The 22,750-nt window shown below is 33.4% G+C and overlaps 1 protein-coding gene across 1 annotated transcript in view; it reads right to left on the minus strand.

Moving 5' to 3' along the window:
- Positions 1 to 22,750, minus strand: part of LOC105199360 (synaptotagmin-1) — a 197,016-nt gene that overhangs the window by 48,215 nt on the left and 126,051 nt on the right. The window contains exon 6 of the mRNA XM_039448672.1: positions 19,917 to 20,037. Within this exon, the coding sequence (XP_039304606.1) occupies positions 19,917 to 20,037 (121 nt within the window). The remainder of the gene's footprint in view (positions 1 to 19,916; positions 20,038 to 22,750) is intronic.

Here is a 22,750-nt window from a genome sequence, read left to right on the forward strand (position 1 = left end):
CTGAATTTTACAATACATGTAAAATTTTAATCTAACCAACTTATTTAATCGAGACCCATCATTTCCTCCTCCTGACTAGAAAGATCACGCTAGGTCCGATCCCGAGTTAAAGGGATTAAGTTCCCTGACTCTAATCAGAACCGACAACCGCACGGCTCGAGAATAGGTGTTAAAGCGTGTCTCGGCACGCTGACTCACATTTCCGAGCCATATCTGTGCGTTTGCCCTTGTGTCGTACGTCCGATAAGTACGGCCACGAGTTTAAAACGTCTGTTGCGTCCTACCCCGCTTTGCCCGTACCACAGGTAGCCTACCCTTCCTACCTTTCCCTCAAGGCTGGACGTAACATATTCTTGTCAATAATATTTTTTTAGAATAATTTTTTAAATAATTATTTAAAAAATTTGTTTAAATAATTATTTTCAAAAAATGTTATTAACGCGAATAAATAGAAGTCATTTTATTGTAAATCTTTTATATAAAACATTTTTTGATATCTCGAATAGTTTCCGAGATATAACAAAAAAACTGAAAACCGCTATACACATAAGGGATGATTACTCCTTGAAACCGAATATGCGCCGCACTGATAGTTTCTAAAATCATCTAATTATGTTACCTAAATGTGTGTAAAGTTTTAAAATTGGGGTATAACACTTCGAGAGGTTTTCTTGTGAGCTTGATATTGAATTTTTAAAATTAAAAGTACGTTACGTTCATTTTCTAATTTTGTTTTTCACTTGAAAAGAACACATCCATTTGTGTATCCAGATGAGTATTTAAATTATGTGAAAACTAAGAAACAAAAATTAGATGATGAAAATACACAACAAGAAGATCAAAATTTATCATAACAACATCAATATAAAAAAAATGTAATAAATTATATCTTGGAGAGCATGACATCTCTCTCAACAGTTGATATGCCTTCCTTTCGCAAAATGTTTGATGATCTCTCTATGATGATCTCAAAAAGAGGAAACATCTCTATTAACCATTTGACGAGGCATACTTAGGAACAAAAATAGCGAAACAACATTGCCAAAATATGAAAGGATTACAACGCATATTAAATGAAGAAGTTGACTACGTTTACGACGTGTACCACAGCTGATATCTGAACAAGTAGTACTCGTCGATTTTTAGGAATTACTGTCCACTGGATCGATGCCAAAAGTTTAATTAGAAAATCAGCAGCAATTGCTTGCCGTCGATTTTCAAGAACCCATTCTTATGATCGATTAGCACAATTGATGCATGAAATTCATACATTTTTTAGATTAAATACCAACAAAATTGTTGCTACTATTACTAGTAACGGAACAAATTTTGTAAAAGTTTTTCGTGAATTTGGTGTTCAATCATCTCTAAATTTATTTAACGAAAGTATACGTAATTATTTTGATAATGATGATAGTGATAATGAAAGTGTTTCTGATGAAGAAATAATTGAACATCAATTATTAAATAATATTCCGGCGATACGAATAAATTTTCCTGATCTTCAATTAAATGCAATGTTATCAGTACATTATCGATGTGCAAGTCACACGTTAAATTTAATTGAGACTACAGATGTTACAAATTGCATAAAAAGTATGAGAACACTAGCTGCAAGGCACAATGAAACCATTACTCGATGTGAGGTATTGTAGAAACAATTACGTTCTCCAAAAAAAAGAGAAATTTTAATACAACATTTAGGAAAAGCTATCTAATAAAACCAATTTTCACCAGATGGAATTCATTATTCTATTCTCTAGAACAAATATTTTTCTTAAAAGAAAAAATGTCAAAGACTAATGAACAGCTTAAAATTTCTAATCTCCTAAAAGATACAGATTTCAATATATCGAGGAATATCTCATACGTTTGCGACCAGTTGCAGAAACTATTGATAAACTACAAGGAGAAACACAATGTTCATATGGATATCTACTTCCATGCTTAGTTTCTCTGCGTCAAAAATTAAGGCGCATTAGCAGTGACAGTAATTTGGTCTGTTGTTAATCAATAGCAGAAGGTTTATTAAGCAGCATTGAAAGAAGGTTTACCGATTTTTTCAATATTCAAGGTAACGGATGTTTCGCAGCAATTGCAGGCATTGTACATCTAAAATTCAAAACACAGTGAATTGGATACTTGAGTGATACTGCTCAATCAGAAGCTTATAAAGCTGTGATGCATGCTGCCCAAATTGAAAGTAGAATTCAACCAATTACTGCTTCCAATCAAAATTTAAATGATGATGTTTTTGACTTTGGAGATAAACGAAATAATTCCGTTACATCATTAAAAACATTTGAAAACTCTGATGCTGAAATGGAAGTACAAAAATACATATACGAGCCATGTACTGAAAATATATTTGCAATTAACGCATATCCAATTGTAAAAAAATTATTTATCAAATATAATACGCCAATACCTTCTTCTGCTCCAGTAGAACGATTATTCTCATATGCAACAATGCATGTTTGCCGCGCTACAATAGACTAACGGATGAAAACTTCAAAAGACGAGTTTTAACAGCAAGCAACATAAAACAAAAATGGTAACACACGCACGTGCATACACACACACACACACGCACACGCGAACACACACACACATGTGTAATAAATATATTATATTAAAAATTTTAAAGTTACGTTAACCGATAACATTTTTTTCAAATGCTTCTTTACATTCTTTTGTTATCAGTAAAATAACTTTAAATTATTATGATACATATTGTCAGTTAATGCTAAGGCTGTTATTTGTTACGAACAAAATTAAGAATTAATCTTTATTCGTTATTCAGAATTTATAGAATAAAAATAAAAATAATTTCAGTCGTTTATTTTGTTATTCAAAGAGAATTGAATAGAAAAATAAATTTTTATTCTTTATTCAAGATGTATTGAATAAAGGATAAGTGCTTATTCATTATTTAAGAATGACTAAATAACGTTTAAATTTTTATTCGTCATTCACAAGTGGATGAATAACAAATAAATTTTTATTCATTATACGAGAGGCTGAATAACGAATAAATTTTTATTCATTATTTATAAGAGGCCGAATAATGAATAAATTTTTATTCATCATTCACAAGCAGTTGAATAACGAATAAATTTTTATTCATTATTTACAAGACGCTGAATAACGAATAAATTTTTATTCGTCATTTATAAGAGGCCAAATAATGAATAAATTTTTATTCATCAATTTTTTATTATTTAAATAAAAAATTATTTAATAATGCTCATCCCTGATTTTAGTTTTCAGAGCTACTTTTTGTACACAATTATTATACATACATTAACTATATATTAATATTAACTAATATATATTCTTTTAACAATCTCCTAAACGCTACTAATTCTCTACATTGTTTAATCACAGTGGGTAACGAATTATACATTTTTATACATTTATAAAAAAAGCTTTTTTGAGCACTGCTAGTTTTACGGAAAGTTACTATTAAGTTTCCTGTCTGCCTCGTTTGTCTATCGCATTCTCCTCCCACTATCTCTATTTTATTGTTTAACGCCTCCGAAACCATGCCATTTAATATTTTAAAGATAAATACATTAACGTTATAATATAACCGTTGCCTTGCAGATATGAACTGTAAGGCATGTAGCATGTGTTGATTTTTGGTAAATCTATTGCACTGTAGAATTACTCTCATGGCACGGTTTTGAGCTATCTAAAGTTTATTCAATTGTGTTTCACCCATTCCAACTAATAGAATGGCACTGTACTCGAAATGAGGTGCTATGATGGACTTGTACACGATACATCTAGTATATGCTGACACGAAGTTACCTTTTCTATTTAAAAAGCTAGTCTTTTTCTCTATTTTCTTAAGTATATAATTGTAGTGGTCCTGAAATCTAAGTCTATCGTCTAGCATTATATCTAAATATTTCATGGTTGATACCCGTTCTATTTCAATTCCATCCAGACATTTCACGGCAGTATTACCTCTTAATTCTTTTCTAATACTTCTTACTATCATATATTTTGTTTTATCTGCGTTCATTTTTAACTTATTTATATTCATCCAATGTTCGATTACATTAAAAGCCATATTCATTTTTACCTCTACATCCGTACTACTTACATATACAGGATGGACATAAAGTTCCGGGACAGTAAAATATCTCAAAAACTAAGCATTTTAGGAAAAAAATGTTTTAGACAAAAGTAGGGTTTCAAAAAATTTATTTACCCATTATATTAGTTTGACCTTGGATGGTAATGCCAAGGTCAGATTAAAATCACATTAACTTTTTTGAATGGAACACCCCATTTTTAATTCCAGAATCTAATAGCTGCTGTCAAGATCTTTCCAAAACACTACAAGAAAGTTTATTTTTGTTAATACTTGCCAAGTTGTGACGCTTGAAAGTTACAGTACACTATCGTTTTTAAGCCTCACAACTTGCAAATTACTCAATAAAAATAAACTTTCTTGTAATGTTTTGAAAAAGTCTTGACACCAGTTATTAGATTTTGGAATCAAAAATAGGATGTTATGTTTGAAAAAGTTAATGTGATTTTGATCTGACCTTGGCGACGCTATCCAAGATCAAACTAATAATATCAGTAAATAGATCTTTTGAAACCTTACAACTTGTGTCTGAAACATTTTTTCCTAAAAAGCTTAGTTTTTGAGATATCACCGTCCCGGAATTTTGTGGCCATCCTGTATAAGCGGGTCATCTGCAAACATTTTTATATTGCACCCTTCTGGACAGACTTCAATTATATCATTTATATACATTATAAATAACAAAGGTCCTAGTACTGAACCTTGTGGCACTCCATATTCTGTACACAATAATTTAGACCATATCTGATTGAATCGTACCTGTTGTTTCCTATTATTTAAGTATAATTTGAACCAATCTCAAGGTTATTCCTCTAATTCTGTATTGATACATTTTTTTTAATCTTTATTGTTTCAAACGCTCTCTTAAAATCCATGAAGATAACTTCTACCATTTTTTCTTCGCTCACTATTAATTTCTATTCGTCTATGACAGATTGAATCGCTGTTTCACACGAATAATATTTTCTAAATCCCGCCTGATACTCTGTTATAATACCGTTTGTTTCCAAGTATGTTTCAAGTTGTTCTTTTACTACTAATTCTAGCACTTTTTCATATATTGGTAATATATTAATAGGCCTATATTTGCTCGCTTTTTTGGCTTTATCTATCTTTGGGATCGGTATTATAGTAGAGGTTTTCCAACCTTCCGGACAGTGATCTTCTCTTAAAGAATTATTTATTAAAATCGCAAATTCTTTTATTACAGGAAAAACTACCTTTAATATTGTTACAGTTAGGAACGGGAAGCCAGTCGAGTAGAGACAGGAGATATTCGTGATATGTATAGCTTTATTAAAAACGTGGTTTACTCAGTGCCGGAATCAGGCGGACTGAACTGATGGTTTCTCCGGCAAAAAAAAACGTCGCCCGACGACAGCGCCTCGTGCTGGTTCGCGGTCGCAGAGGTTACAAGAAAACAAACGCATTAGGATACGTCGTATAACATAATACAGAGCGCGGATTAAGAATACAATAAGAAAATGAGAAATACATAATATATTAAATCTAACACTCCCACTGATTGAGCGTTTTCGGTACATCGATTACATTAATTTTCCGCCGTAAATCTTGGAAATGATCAATCGCTATCGGTTTGGTTAACAGGTCCGCTTTTTGATCTTTTGAACGTATATAGTCGACGTTAATCTCTCCGCTCTCGTATCTTTCTCTTATAAAGTGATGTCGGACATCAATGTGTTTCGTGCGTCAATGGAACTCTGGGTTTTTTGTCAATCTGATCGCACTCTGATTATCTACGTATAAAAGAGAAGGCGTTTCACACGGATGTCCGACATCATTCAGTAGCTTGCGCAGCCAAATTGCTTCTCGCGCGGCTTCGCTCGCCGCAATGAGTTCCGCCTCGGTGGTACTAAGACTAACGGTGCTTTGGCGCTTTGAGCACCATGTGATAGGCCCGTTTGCTAATTCGAAGAGGTAGCCAGTTGTGGAGCGCCTAGTGTCCTTATCACCGGCATAGTCGGAATCTGAGAAGCCTACTAAATTAAGTTTGCTCCCACTGTTTGTGTATATTATACCCAGGTTCTTAGTACCTTTTAGGTATCGAAATATTCGTTTGACGGCCTGCCAGTGAGGATTACTATGTCTTTCCAAATATCTACTTACAAGTCCGACAGCGTACGTTATGTCGGGTCTTGAGACCAGTGACACGAACAAAAATGAGCCGACGGCCTCACGATATGGAATGTCATGCAACTCGTCGTTACTGAGACACTTTTCGAGGGTAACGTGGGGATCTGCAGGCACGCATATGACGTGCGCGTCACACATCGCGAATCTGTGTAAAATGGAATCTATATATTTACTTTGGTGAATGCAAATCTTTTTGTTAACGCGATCTCTCTCTATTTGCATTCCCACGAAACAGTCAGCCTCGTTAGCAGTGACGTCAAAATTATCTTTTAATGCATTTAAGATTAAATTTATGGTCTCGATTTTCGAGGCCATTAACAGGCCATCGTCGACATATAATGCGAGGTACACTTTGTCATTATTTATTAAACCGAAATAGACGCATCTGTCAGCGCTGCCCCGAGCAAACTTAATTTTTTTTAAAAATGCATCAAACTCTTTGTTCCAGCATCGACCGGCTTGTTTTAGGCCGTATAACGCCTAAACGTATAGCTTATTAAGCTTACAGATTGAGTTATCATTCGGAACATTTAGACCTTTGGGAACACGCATGTAAATTTCTTCATCTAAATTACTATTCAAATATGCGGTTTTAACATCGAACTGATAAATTTCCAAATCGTTCGCCGCAGCAATTGACAGAAGCGTTCGAACAGAATCGTATCGCACAACAGGGGAGAAAATTTCGTCGTAATCTATTCCGGCTTTCTGTGAGAAACCTTGGGCGCATAAACGCGCCTTATAACGCGTAATCTCACCCGACGACGTGGTTTTTACTTTGAAAACCCACTTGTGCCCTATGGCTTTACGGTCGTGTGGCAAAGGCACTATCTCCCACGTTTGATTCCGCTCATGGGCTGCTAACTCTTCGCGGATAGCCTGTGTCCATTTTTCTGAGTCTTTTCCGGTCACGGTTTCGTCATATGTATTCGGTTCAGCGTATGAAACAAAATAAGCTTCGTATCGGCAAGGCGCGCGTAACAGGTTGCGATCCCTTAGCTTTGGTCGCGAATTAATAACATCCGGTTCGACTTCATGTTGCGGGTTTTCACATTGATCCGCTTCGCGTCGAGGACAGTCGTCTATTTGTTCGGGTTGTTCGTTATTGTTTACTACAGCTCTCTCATTTGGTAAAGGTAAACTTGCAGCAGGACACTCGAATATTGGCTCGGCGCATTCGTTAAAACTAACATCCCGCGAGATTGTTATCCTATCCGTCTCTGGGTCTATCAGACGATAATTTCTCGAATCGCCTTGGTAACCGACAAAGACAAGTTTTTTAGACTTCGAATCCCATTTTTTTCTCTGCTGTTCTGGGACATGAACATATGTATCACACCCGAAGATTTTCGCATGTGACAAATTCGGTTTTTTACCCGTCCATACTTCATATGGTGTTGTCAATTTTGATCGAGATGAGGTTCTATTTAACACGTAAACAGCCGTATTAACGGCTTCTGCCCAGAGCCGGGTAGGTAACTTTTTCGCTAACAACATTGTTCGAGCACTTTCTACGATAGTACGCATCTCGCGTTCCGAAGAGCCATTTTGCTGCGGAGTGTACGGTGCGGAGCATTCCAATTGAATGCCATGTGACTTTAAATAATCGCGGAATCGATGACTCGAATACTCTGTGCCATTGTCAGAACGTATCGTTTGGATTCTTTAACTAAATTTGTTAAAGATCATCGCCTCGTATTCTTTGAAAACATCAAATACGTCATCTTTATGTCGTAGAAAATGTATATGACGAAAACCGGTACAATCGTCCTTAAACAAAATGAAATACTTTGCGCCTCCGATCGACGGAGTTTGCATCGGTCCATACAGATCAGTGTGAATAAATTCACCAGGCTTTAACATTTTTCTTGGGCTTTTACTTTTGAATGCAAGGCGATGTTGTTTACCGTACTGACAGTTCTCGCAAAAGAAATCGGAGATTTCGGAAACCTTTACACCGTCGATTAGCTTATTCTCAATTGCCGCCTGTAAATATTTATTATTGACGTGGCCTAGAGGGTCGTGCCAGAGCTTCAGAGTGCTCCCTACAACGGTATTCGCTTCGCGTTTCACTATCGCGGTGAATTCCAATCTAAATAAATTATTGCCCTGCTTGATACCGTGCGCGATCAGCTTGTCTTGCTTCGAATAGATGTCGATTTCGTTGTCTCGAATAATAAATACATGTCCTTTCGCGGTACAGGCGCCGATCGAAAACAAATTTTTACGCAGCAGCGGAACATATAGAACATTCACTAATTTACCGTCTTGCCATTCGCCATTAACTAATTTCTTTATAAAAATCGTACCGCGGCCTTCGGCTTTTAGAAGTGAGTTATCACCGAGACTTACAGTGATACCGTTACACGACTCGAATTCCGCAAACCATTCTTTCCGAAAACTCATGTGCTGCGACGCGCCACTATCAGAGAACCATGCGTCGTCTGCGCCCGTGCACTCGGTTACAGAGATGTCGCTGCTCGCGACAAACGCGTCGTGATCCGCGGGGTCGCTCTTGCGACGTCATTTGCACCGCGTTTCTTTTCGTCTTGGCCTTTCCGTACGTTACGCTTTTCTTTACAATAGCGGGCAATGTGCCCTTTATTATGACAAAAATGACATTCAAGATTTTGATACTTTCCGTGTTCGGCATCGCTCTCCTGGGGTTGACGTGGTTTTCCTCTTCTCGGACCCTTCTTGTGATGCTTCAGGTTGACGGCTGCTAGTGCGCTCGCCGCCTCGTCGGTTGCAGTGAGCTGGTTTTCCTCCTTGATGAGCCTTTGCGTCAGGTTGAAAATGGTCTGGTTCGCCTCTTCCACGCTGTCCCAAGCGGTCACAAAAGCATTGTATTTTGGCGGTAGCGATCCAAGGATTTTTGCCATGATTGTGACGTCGGAGACCGCTTCACCAACGTCCTTGAGTTGCCTTGCCATGTTCTCAACCTTTGTGATATGCTGCGAGACCGAGTCGCCGAGTTTCATGCGGTACTCATGAAACCTCGTCGTGAGCAGTAACTTGCTCGTTGCGCTGGTCTGTTCGTGGATCGCCGATAGCTTGTTCCACATCTCAGCGGCACTATCACACGTAATTAGGTGTTCCAATTGCGAGGGCTGCATAGCGGCCGATATGAGCACCGTCGCCTTTGCGTTCCGTTGTATCCAGGCGATTTGTGGCTGTCCCGCCGCTTCCGGTTTCACTGCGGTTCCGTTGACTATGTCCAGCAAATCGTGAGCTATGAAGATTGCTTTCATCTGGAATTTCCAGAACTGGAAATTCTGTCCATCAAACTTCGTTACGTTTTTTAGGTCTACAAGGGAGTCTGCCATCGTTTTCTCGTTTCACAATCCTTTTCAGTCCAGACAGAATCACAACACGCGCGTCAAATGGGCGACGACTTAACACGTGTATACCACGAGAACAGAACTGCGAGGCGTCGGAAAGTTCCCGACGTGTTCGACTGCGCCTCGCGCAGTCAGAAAAAAAAACGCCGAAAGAACAAGCGGCACACTATACCTTCTCACGTATTCTTCGAAATCTTATTTCACTCGAAAATGTCCGTGATCTGGGCCCATAACCTGGTACAATTAGGAACGGGAAGCCAGTCGAGTAGAGACAGGAGATATTCGTGATATGTATAGCTTTATTAAAAACGTGGTTTACTCAGTGCCGGAATCAGGCGGACTGAACTGATGGTTTCTCAACCGGCAAAAAAAACGTCGCCCGACGACAGCGCCTCGCGCTGGTTCGCGGTCGCAGAGGTTACAAGAAAACAAACGCATTAGGATACGTCGCATAACATAATACAGAGCGCGGATTAAGAATACAATAAGAAAATGAGAAATACATAATATATTAAATCTAACAAATATATTACTAGTTATTCACTCTTCCGTACTTTTCTTTTTTGGTAATCCCATAACTATTTCTTCTAGCTGCTCTAGTGTAACAACCTCAAAACCTTCCATAACTCCTTTGTTCTTGATAGTATAAATAGTTTTCTTATTTAGATTCATTCAAAATTCAATTATATCACTGCCGGATCTATCTACCTTTATAGAGTTTATTATACTATTAATACTTTGTATATAATATAAATTAAATTTATTAGCTATATTGCACTCTTTGGTATCGCCCAAGATCTCAAAATCTATATTTCTTATTTCCTTTATACCTACTGGCTCGCCTCTAATTACTTCTTTCAAGGTTTTCCACATAGTCGTAGGATTTTCTTTATTAAGATCTATAATATTTTCGTAATATTTTTTCTATTTTTCCCTGATTAATTTTACTACTCCATTTCTTTTAATTTTATACTGTGACCAATTTTGTTCAGTATTGTCATACAATGCTTTCTTATATGCTTTATTCCTCCTATCCGCAGCCTCTCTTATCTCATCTAAAAACCATTTTTTCCCCTCCCATACTTTTGGAATTTTAAATTTTTTCTTCGGTGCTATTACATCTAACGCATCTACTATACTGTTAATAAATTTTTTTGCTCTCTCACTCACATCTACATATTCACATTGTCATCTCTGATTTTTCTGTAATTTGTTTTTTAATAATATAACAAATTTATCTTCATCAAACTTTTTGTAATTTCAAGCGCTAAATTCCCTGTATTTATTTTCATTTTTACTCACACTTAACTCTACTTTCAGCTACGCATGGTCCGTAATCTAAGGTTTATAAATTACTTGTACTATTTTATTATTATTAGAGAAAATTAAATCTATAATTGTCTGACTGTCTTTTGTGAATCTCGTTGGTTCGTTCACATACTGTTTCATGCCTAAGCTTAACATTGTCTCTTGTTATTTCTTTGCATAAAACGAGTCCGTCATAAGGTCTATATTAAAATCTCCTATTACCATGCATTCTCCCTTTATTATTAACTTCTCTACTATATCTTCAAAAAATCTCATGAAATCTCCGTGCAATGCGCTTATTGAGTAATATATTACCATTATCACTCGTTTATAAAGTTTTTCTTTCATTTCTATTGCAACACATCAGCAATTTGATTCTAACGTTTTTATTTTTACTACTTTATATCTAATATTGTCTCTTATATACATAATAACTCCCCCTGTGTTCCTATTTTCGCTATCACATCTAATTACAGTGTAACCTGGCACATTTACTTCACTGTCTTCTATGTGACTAATCAGCCTGGTTTCCGACATCGCTACCATCACAGGATTATTTTCTTCATAACCTGATGCTGCAGTTCGTCTATGTGCGCTGGCAAGCTCTACGCATTTGTATACATAATTATTTCTTCTCTCTTCGGTAGTTCCCAGATAGCACACAATATATATGATAAATATTAATAAACGTTTATCATAAATATTTTTTATAAATATTATAGAAATATTTTATAAATATTTTATGACGGAAATATATGACGGAAAAGATTATAAAAACCTTTATCTAAAATATTGTTAAAATATTTATTAAGTATTTTCCAAAATATTTATGATAAATAAAGAATAAATATTTACAAAAATATTTATGTAAATATTTATGATAAATACAAATAAAATAATTGGTGGTATCGTTGCGTAGCTTTTCTTATTCTTTTTTATACTGTTTCGATGTATGTATGTACTATCGGTTCCTCTTTACTATCCTAGTTTACACCAAGCACTTGATACGCGTACTATTATAGTAATTTTCTATTAAATTATCTTAATTTTGGCAATGAATTTAAAAAATAGTATACTAAACTGGTACAATATGAATCGAGATTATTAAATATATGTATCATGTATACACGCATTGTCGAAAGCAAGATTTAATAGAAAGAATTTAATAGAAAGTTACGAGTTATAGTACGCGTATCAAGTGCCCGATGTAAGCTAGGCTACTATTGTAAGTTCTTGGTCTGTTCTTTTTAACTGCATTTGAAGTGAAACTGAAAAGAACATACCAACAGCGTCACGTGAACGATCTGTGCCGACCGGCGACCGGCGATTGAGAAGCTACTTCCTGTTCCTGTTGAGCCACGTTGAGCGAGTCATGCGGAGGTGTGTCTATATCTATAGAATAGATCTGAAAGCCGTTGAGACCCTTAAGTAAATTGAGTATAATCCATTAGTAATCCTTGAGGAGGTTTAGTACATTAAATAGGCGGTGTATGCCGGGTATATATATTCTTCAAAAAAATAAATTTAAGAGAGTTGTGGCGCCTGAACTTTGTCTGCCGGCGGCGTTTTTATTGATATCTACGCACGAATTAAGTCCCAGAACATGTGGAAGGAATCTTTGAATACCTTTCCGCGTTAACGTCTAACCGAGAATGATAAGAATTGTCTATGTATATTAATATTGTAATTATTAAATAATAAATAAAATTAAAATTAATTCATAATTTTTAGTTGGATTCTACTATTCCCAGCAGACAATGTTTTTTTAAATATTTAGAATACACAACAATAAATATTTAAAAAATATTGTTTGCTGATGCGATTTTTAATACTAAAAAATTTTATATAAATTTAATAAAAAAAGTAAAATTTTACAAATTTTTATCATAATAATTAATAAACATTTTTAAAATATTTACCATAATATTTATCATAATAATTAATAAACATTTTCAAAATATTTATTATAATATTTATCATAATAATTAATAAACGTGTTCAAAACATTTACCATAATATTTATCATAAATATTTTTGAAACGTTTATGATAAATATTTATAATCAGTCCAATCTACGGCCATAAAAACATTTATTAAATGTTGATGATAAATGTTTATAAAATATTAAAATAAATATTATAAATATTTAGTAAATGTTTTATAAATATTTTGTGCTATTTGGGTTGCTATTTTGTATCCTACTAACCTGCTCTCCTCTTCTTTTCCTGTAATGCCCTCTTAAAAGTTGGACATTTTCGATTGATGGCTTCATGTTCGTCATTTATTTTTAGATTGTATGTTCTATTTTTGAACATACAATTCAGACATTTGCTCTCCGACGCTGTGCAAACACCCTGCGCATTTGCAGCATGTTTCTTCTCTCGTACAATTTTTAGCAATGTGAAAGTACCCTTAGCATTTAAAACATCTTTTGACACTGATGTGATTAAATACAGGACATTTCTTCAATCCTATATTTAGTTTTGATTTCTTCAATATCAGCTCGTGCGTCTCTTCATCTACTTCCATTATTATTGATCCTTCTTCATTTTCTCTTCTTTGATTGTTACTCTTTTCTTTAACCATTCTCTTCACAATTTGCATATTTACTGTATCTATTTTATTCTGCTTCTTAATTGTATTTATAAGTTTATTATTATCTAAGTTCATCTTTTCTAAATTTATATTATATTAGCAATTTTTACTTTTGGTTTCGATTGAGACGATTCGAGTACTTTATAATTCTCTCTCAGCTTAGCTTGTACTGTCTCTTTCAATTTTTTCACTTCTTCTCCGGTTTCAAACCTATAATTACTACTCCTTTGTTTCCTTTCTTTAATTTCGTTACTCTCATTGTCATATTTTTTTATATCTACCTTCTCTTTTATTACTTTTTTTGTGTCTTCACTCTCCTGTTGCAATTTTGGTTTAACTATTATAACGTTTTCTTTCTTCTTTTCTTTAACCGTTTCACTGTAGCTTCTCTGTGGTCCTTCCTTTGATTCATATGCTGTTTTCTGTATCATTTTCTCCAAGTTTTCCAATTCTTGCTTGACATTTTCTAGTTCTTCTTGAACTACTTCTTTAATCATTATTTTAATTTCATTATTACGCACCGCTTTATCTCTTATTTCTTTTACAGCTCTTATAATCCAATCTATTTTTAAATCAATGCCTGACCCTTTACTTCCACTGCTCATTGTTGTGACCGCTCTTATAGACCCTACAGATCCTGTTGATGATGTCCTATCTTTTCCTGTCGGTATCGGTACTTTCTCAATATCAATTAAGAATTCCTCAAATGGGCCTTTACACAGCACGTACTCTTGGTTTCTGTCAAGAATTCTATGTTTATTTACACATTCTGGATGGTAAAAAAGCTTTGGGCAAGTTTTACATCTAACAACTTAGCTCTTAATTGCTTTCCTACATGACAAGCATCGGTATTCTGCATATTCTTCGTCCATGCTGATAATTACCGGCCAAAACCGTTATATCAGCATACGCAATCCGTCACCTGTGATCCATTTACACACGTAAGCACTATTGTGTCCACGTATAATGTCTACTGTCTTGTGAGACTTCGATGTCCCTAACAATAAATTCACTGCTCACATTCACAGATCGCCATATCCCGGCTAGATAACTTTCACAGCTATCCCTGGTTTATGGCGGCGTAAGTCAATCAACTTATTTTATGCCTTTTCTCACTTTAAACCACTCAAAAGTTATTACATTTACGGAGCGACTCTCAACACGTCTTCTCCTTGCGCGCGCGCGCGCGAGAGAGAGAGAGGGAGGGAGGGAGAGAGAGAGAGAGCGTGGGAGAGCGATAAAGAACAAAGAGTAGCGGTAGAGAGCGAGAGAGAGAGCGAGAAAAAATGATGGAGAGCGGTGGAGTACTATATATATCTTTTCAAAATTACTGCCAAAGTGGACAAATCTGAAATACAAAGATATGATCGGATAACTTTATAGAGGTTGGTGATAGAGGGTTGGTACCTAAGATCACTGTTAGAGAAACACTATATAACCTCGTTAGATTCATACCCGTACAGTTTCCTAGGCTGTGTATACGAAAGGGACAAACCTGAAGTTTTGCGATGACAAAGACAAAGGACGACAACGACGACGACGATGACAACGTATCTGAATGACATGAATTGGGCTAAAAAATACATGCATAATTCATATCTCAGAATCGAATGCACTTATGGACATCATTCTTGTGTCATTGTACTCGGAAAAATCGATATTTTCTCCCATTATATTTGTTTCTTAATACCACAAATTTGTTTAAGAAAAACAATCATTTATTTGTAAAAAATCGTGTTCCTTCCTGTAAATAATACATAGTAGTGTCTTTTACATAGAAGGACGAAAAAAATATTCTTAGCGCGAGCTGCTACTGCGTACTCTTGATAAAGCACAGACGAAGAAATAAGTCTCAAATTTCGAGCATTATTTTGATACAATGTAATTTCAATGATTTCGTCGATTCGATGAGTCATTTCTTGCTGGGTAGGGATTATACTAGCATAAATACAATTATATTTATATCTAGTAGTTTATATTAGACTAACCAGAAAAGGTTTCGAGGTGTCCTTTAATTATGACGAGTCTTCAATATGTTGTAGTACAGATAAAAATAAGGGACACGTATTTTTTTATACCTGCCATTTTCACTTTTAGGAGGTGAAACATTCCTTTGAAGAAAATTGGTTCTTTTTTTTTGAAGCGTATATCATTAAAGCTATAAAAGATAAAGAAAAATGTTCTTATTAAAAGTAAAATGACTTGAAGAGTACTTTACAACAGTGATAAAAAAAATTTTTTTCTAAATTTTTTTGTCTTTTTCTCTACTACTTACCTATTTTTATTTTTGTTTTTATTTCTCTTTATAAGCAAAATAAAGCTTATTTTATTACAAATTTAATGGTATATGATAAAGTTAATTTGCGACATTTCCATTTTTCAAAAATAATTAAGAATCTCTCCATAAGCATATGATACGACGTCTATTAAACTGACACATTTAATGCCAGCATAATCGAATAAAACACGAATAGAAATTTGTTGCTCTTCTGTTGCTAATTTGTTACTCATTTCCGGATTTTGTTGCTCCAGTCGATTCGGAGAAAATAGTGGCTGTGCTGACTTAAGATTAATTCTAGCACAACCATTTAAAAAAATGAAAAAAATAAAAATTTAAACAATACAGATTCTTTTTCTACTAATTTGTTGCTAATTATTTGCTCAATATCCAATTATGTTGCTCCACCCCCAACTCCTGAAAAACGACCCCAAACAGCCATATCGGATTTGTTGAAAGTCACGAGCAACAAACTCGGGAAGATGTAATCAATTAAGATATCTCAACTACTTGCAATTTTCGAGTGTTGTATTGACATACGGCAGCTAGGGGTAGCTTTTGGAGGATCGAGGTTGGGACAACAAAATCGTACTTGTTGAAAATTGCGAGCAATACATTCGGGGAATCGTAATCATTCAAGATATCTCATTACTTATCAATTTTATTGTATTGTGCTAACGTACGATTGTTTGGGGTCGTTTTTTAGGGCTTGTAGGTGGAGCAACATAATTGGATATTGAGCAACTAATTACCAACAAATTTGTAACAGAAAAATTTGTATTGTTTAAATTTTTTATCTTTTCTATTGTTTTAAATGGTTAGCTGTAATCATAAGTCAGCACAGCCATTATTTTCTCCGAATTGGCTGGACAACAAAATCCGGAATTGAGCATCAAATTAGCAACAAAAGAGCAACAAATTTTTATTTGTGTTTTATTCAATTGTGCTGCATTGAGTGTGTCAGCTTAATAGATGTCGTACCATACGCTTACGGAAAGATTTTTAATTATTTTTGGAAAATAGAAATGTTGCAACATATCTTTATCATATATAATTGAATTTGTAATAAAATAAGCTTTATTTTGCTTGTAAAAAGAAATAAAAATGTTGAAAACAATAGGTAAATGATAAAGAAAAGTATAAAAAGATATTTAAAAAAATTTTTTTTTATTACTGTTATGAAATGCTTTCCAAGCAATTTAACTTTTAATTAAAACATTTTTTCTATCTTTTATAGTTTTGACAATACATGCTTCAAAAGAAAAAACCGATTTTTTTCAAAGGGGTGTTTCATCCCCTAAAAATGAGATTAGCATGTATAAAAAATTATGTGTCCCCTATTTTGATCTGTACTAAAACGTATTAAACTCTCGTTAAAATCAAAGGAAGATATTTTTATAGTACAAGGACGGGTGCGCGTATCATGCGTTATGGAGTAATTTTTAATTATTTTTGGAAAATAAAAATGTTGCAACACAACGTTATCATATATCGTTGAATTTGTAATAAAATAAGCTTTATTTTGCTTATAAAAAAAATAAAAATTTAATAAAAGGCAAGTGGTGGAGAAAAATACAAAAAAATTAAAAAAAATTTTCTTATCACTGTTATAAAGTATTCTTTAAACCATTTAATTTTAAATTAGAACATTTTTCTGTATTTTTTATAGTTTCGATAATATACGTTTTGAAAGAAAAAAAAACTGATTTTCTGCAAAGGGATGTTTCACCCCCTAAAAGTGAAAACAGGCACGTATAAAAAAATACCCTTATTTTTACCAATACTACAACATATTAAAAGCTCATCAAACTTGAAGGGGGACGTCTCGAGTCTTTTTCTTGTAAGTATTCTTATTTATGTATTTTAGACATTAATTTGAAAAATCTGAGAATATTCATATTTTTTTTTTTTAATTATTAGGTTATAGAACAAAAGTTCGTAGCATTGTATGCAGGATGTCTGGGGGGAGAGAGAAAGAGGGAGAGGGAGACGAAGAGGGAGAGAGGGAGGGAGGGAGGGAGAAAGAGAGAAGAGTAGGAGAGAGAAGGTGAGAGGGAAAAAGAGGAGAGGAGAGGGAGAAGAGGGAGAGGGAAAGGGAAGGAGGGGCTACCGTTTTGAGAACATAGAGGAAATGAAAAGGGACAAAGAAGTCTTATACCATTTTGCGATATTCGCTACAATTATTGAGTTAAAAAATAAAACGAGCCAATGTGCAGTGATGCCGCGTCATCGCCCTAGCGATGGCTACGGCGCGCGGCGGAAAAAGTGACGCGTCATTTTTTGAATTAGCATGGCACGACGGTTTGAAATCGCCGCATCGTGTACACACACGGTTATCGATTCTGTTCCTCGGAAAATTTTTCAAACTGAGAAGTCATCATCTTTTTACATACTCGCAGTTCATGATTAATGTAACGACTAGACCTTATTGGTCGTTACGATTTCTCAGTTTAAAAAATTTTCCGAGGGACAGAATCGATGACTGTGGGTGTACATACCCTGCAAAAATGAAATGTGTTATTTATCAAATGTGTAAGAAGTTTTAGCTAAAATAACACATGTAATTTTTGTAGTGTACACGCGGTGCAGTGAATTCAAACCGTCGCGCTGTTAGACAAAGACGCGTCAATTTAGACAAAGACGCGTCACCTTTTCCGTCGTGCGCCGTTGCCTCCGAGTTAGGGGCAATAGCGCGGCGTCACCACACATTGGCTGAAATGTTTTATTTTATAATTCAATAATTATAGCGAATATCGCAAAACGTTATAGGACTTTTTTGTCACTTTTCATTTCCTCTATGTTTTCAAAACGGTTCGCCCATTAATGGACACGTAAAAAACAAAGAACTACAGATTTCGACTTGTTGATGATTACTTTTCATTTAAAATTTAAAGAACACTATTATGTTTCAGGTTAAAGTCCTATTTTTCACCCTTTCTGTGATGTATAATTTCCAATACGAGCAAATTATTTCATGTGAAGCTTAGAATGCGAAGGTTCCTAATATTGTTGAATAAAAAGCTAATAAATAAGATAAATTTGAAATAAAAGATACAAAATGGCAGATCTCATTTGACCATTTTTTGCTATCATCAATTGCAATTTAGTAATTATTGTGAAAATTCATATTTGTAAGTAAATCAAATCATTTTGTATGGTTATGGGAATAATGTTGTTATGCAAGTAATGAATGTCATAAATACGGTGGGAAAGAATATATGCAATTATCTCAATTAAGCGGCAACTATCTTTATTTATCACCGTAAGCATGATCTTTTATTTTAAATTTATTTAATTTTGATAGAAATGTGCATTCTTATGTGAAATGGAGTTTACGGTGCATGATCGGATGCGACCAATGCGATATATATGCTACATCACATGTCTGCATGTAAAAGCGTGCCAATATGATTACCGTTTTACTTCACTTCCTTCTGTAATAGAACGCGATACAATAAAGATCTGATTATCTTACACGTAGTAATTAATAAAGTATCCCGCTTTCATTTTCTCTATCAAATTTATTGATAATCAAAATTAAATTAATATCAAAATTAAATTATATATATTTATATATATATATATATATATATATATATATAAAATTTATTATTTATTTATAACTTGTTAAACAATATTAAGAACCGTTGCACACTAATTGTAAGTATCATATATGCAATAACTCACTCGTATTGAAAATTATATATCACGGATAAGATGAAAAATAGAATTTTAACCAAAAAAATGACAATATTTCCCATATTTTTAATAAAAATTAATAACACCATTATGTTCAGCTGGTCAAAATCTGTAAAATTCACTATTTTTTATTCGTTTTCATTACGAACAAAATGGCCTTTTTAAAATATTATTCTTTGTGTACAGACGTATTTAACCATATATGTATGTGCCGCTACGCACTTTTATTTCAATTAACATAAATATCTAAACATTTATCTTTAAATTTTCTTTCAAAAATGCAATTTTTATTCTAATCCAATATTTCCTTATTATTTTTAAAAAATTGTTTCAATTCGTATAAAAATTTTGAAAAATTTTATTATTAAATTATAAAAATTAAATTCTGAGGAAACTTTATGCTAGGATAATTCTGTAAAAATAATGGGAAAATACTTACTAGGATTTAAAGTACGCCTGTGTATTGTAGTTTGCCATATATTGTTACGATCAGGTAACAAACGTATCTTGGCGTAAGGATCTGCAATGCCGCTTAATTCTCGAGCACGAAGATCATGCGCCTTTATAAAACAAAATAAAGAAAGGATTATTTCTATCTATATTTATATTTAGCCACGATTAGAGTTGGAAAAGTTATTTTATAAAAGTAACGGATAATGCTAGTGACGACATAAATAAATGATATCAATCAGTAAGTGAATTAATAGATCTTAAAATGTAATGTAAATTACAACTAATAAAGAAACATATTGATTTCTTAACAGCTTACGTTTTATTGCTTCAGATTTTCTATTTTCTGTGTGCCATTAGCTTTACAGTTATCACTTAGAAACTAACAATTTATTACTTTTTTCATTACTTTTTCATAAAATGTTGATGACCTCTCATATAGTACCAAGATTTTTCAAAGATGTTTCAGAAATATTTTAATTGAAAATAAATTTTATAAAAGTTGCAAAATATGTTTACAATTTCTTCAAATACTTCTGGAATAGCAAAATGTTTGCAATTCTTACACTTCAAATGTTATTAGAAAAATTGTTGAAGGATGAATAAAATTTACAATGTTTTTAAAATATTACATAGGTCTACAAAATTAGGGGGGTGGAGAGGGAGAGGGGTCTTGTGCTTTGAACTTTGAATGACGTTTCTATACGTTTTTTCCATCACCGTCCATTTTTTAATTAATCGCAAAAACAGCTTTTTTTAACTGGACTTTTTTATGAATTTTTTCTGCTTAAAGAAAAAATGATAGCAAGGTCAGCTTTACGACATTTCACGCAGAAATGTTTCCACAATAATATTTAGAAAATATTTTTTTGCATCTTATAAAAATGTTTTATGCAAACCGTAAACAAAAAATTTTGAAAAAATTGTGAAAAATCGTAAAAAAATGAAAAATTTTGAAATATAAAACCAAATAATTAAAAAACAAAAAAATTTTACAAAATATTTGACCTGTTAAGCAAATTAGCTCTATGTTTCTAGTTGAACTCTTTAAAAAAAAATTAATTTCCAACCATGTTTTAAAAAGTTGTTGAATTTAAACCATAAATGTATCTCGCAAGCGTTACCTATGGTGCGCGACATCTTCTCGCGTCTGATGAACTGCCGAATAAAGTTCAAGAAGTTATAAAATTATATGAAATCATTTGTGTATAGTTTTTTTGGTCACTGATTTTAAAAATAAACAAATTAAAATGGCGGATTCAATATGGAAAACAAGAATTAAAAAAATGCGTATAAATAACATGAACATTGATATCTGATGGTTTTGTAAGTCTCTGATTACTGCTGTATAATTACAATTGTTTAATTGAAAATAGCGGATCTAATATGGCGACACATAAGTTTCAAAAATTCATCGCAATAATTTAAAATTATTTATACTGTATGACAAAACAAAGAAAAGTATACTATGCTTCCTTTAATGACTTTAGTGTAGTTTTTTGCTATTTCAAAATCTTTACTTACTTTTTGTAACAATAGAAAATGTACATACAGAAAGATAATTTTGCGTTACCCATCCTGTACCACATGGAGGTATTACCTCATTACATGACATGGTTCCCTACGTCAGGAACATATTTACACTATGTGCAATCCTTTTTCTTCATTATTTACAACATTACTATTTACATTATTATAATATTTACATTATTCTATATAACGATTAATCTTATTACTAAATTTACATTTAATTGCATACTTAAATGTGGAATATAATTTTCCAATTTAATAAGAGCGAGCTTTTTTATTTTCAAAGTACCGAGTCATTGACGTCTTTTTGTACTTTGCTTTCTATGATTGATCTTGTTACAAATAGGTAATTAATTTGAGTCAGTTTATTTGAGTTATTGGTTGATTTTGTTTTTCAAGTTGCGAGCTAGATGGTGTTACTTTCGACTTACTTCCCGCGCACTGTTGCAGCTTCCCGGGTTTACGGTTGGATTGACCGTATTATTCCCTCAGTATTTGTACGCCATTATTCAAATATATAGTCTATATATGTTTTAACCTGATCTATAAGTGTTATACTTCACCTAAGAACTCTGTGAAACATCGAGTAAATAACAGATTTTTTATTAAATAATAAATGTAAATTTAGCATTAAGATTAATCGTTATATAGTATAATGTAAATATTATAATAATGTAAATAGTAATGTTGTAAATAATAAAGAAAAGGGATTGTATACAGTGTAAATATGTTCCTGACGTAGGGGGCCATGTTCTATAATAAGGTGATACCTCCAAGTGGTACAGGATGGGTAACGCAAAATTATCTTTTTGTATGTACATTTTCTATTGTTACAAAAAATGAGTAGAGATTTTGAAACAGCAAAAAACTACACTAAAGTTATTAAAGAAAGCATAATATACTTTTCTTTGTTTTGTCACACAGTATAAATAATTTTAAATTATTGCGATAAATTTTTGAAACTTATGTGTCGCTATATTAGATTCGCTATTTTCAATTGAACAATTGTAATTATACAGCAGTAATCAGAGACTTACAAAACCATTAGATATCGATGTTGATGTTGCTTATACGCATTTTTTAAATTCTTGTCTTTCATATTCAATCCGCCATTTTGATTTGTTTATTTTTAAAATCAGCGACCAAAAAACTATACACAACATGATCTCATATAATTTTATAACTTCTTGAATTTTATTCGACATTCTGTCAGACGCGAGAGGATGACGTGCACCGTAGGTAACGCTCGCGGGATGCATTTATGATTAAAATTCAATATCTTTTTAAAAAATG

This window comes from Solenopsis invicta, chromosome 4 (assembly GCF_016802725.1).
Source record: "Solenopsis invicta isolate M01_SB chromosome 4, UNIL_Sinv_3.0, whole genome shotgun sequence".
NCBI lineage: Eukaryota > Metazoa > Arthropoda > Insecta > Hymenoptera > Formicidae > Solenopsis > Solenopsis invicta.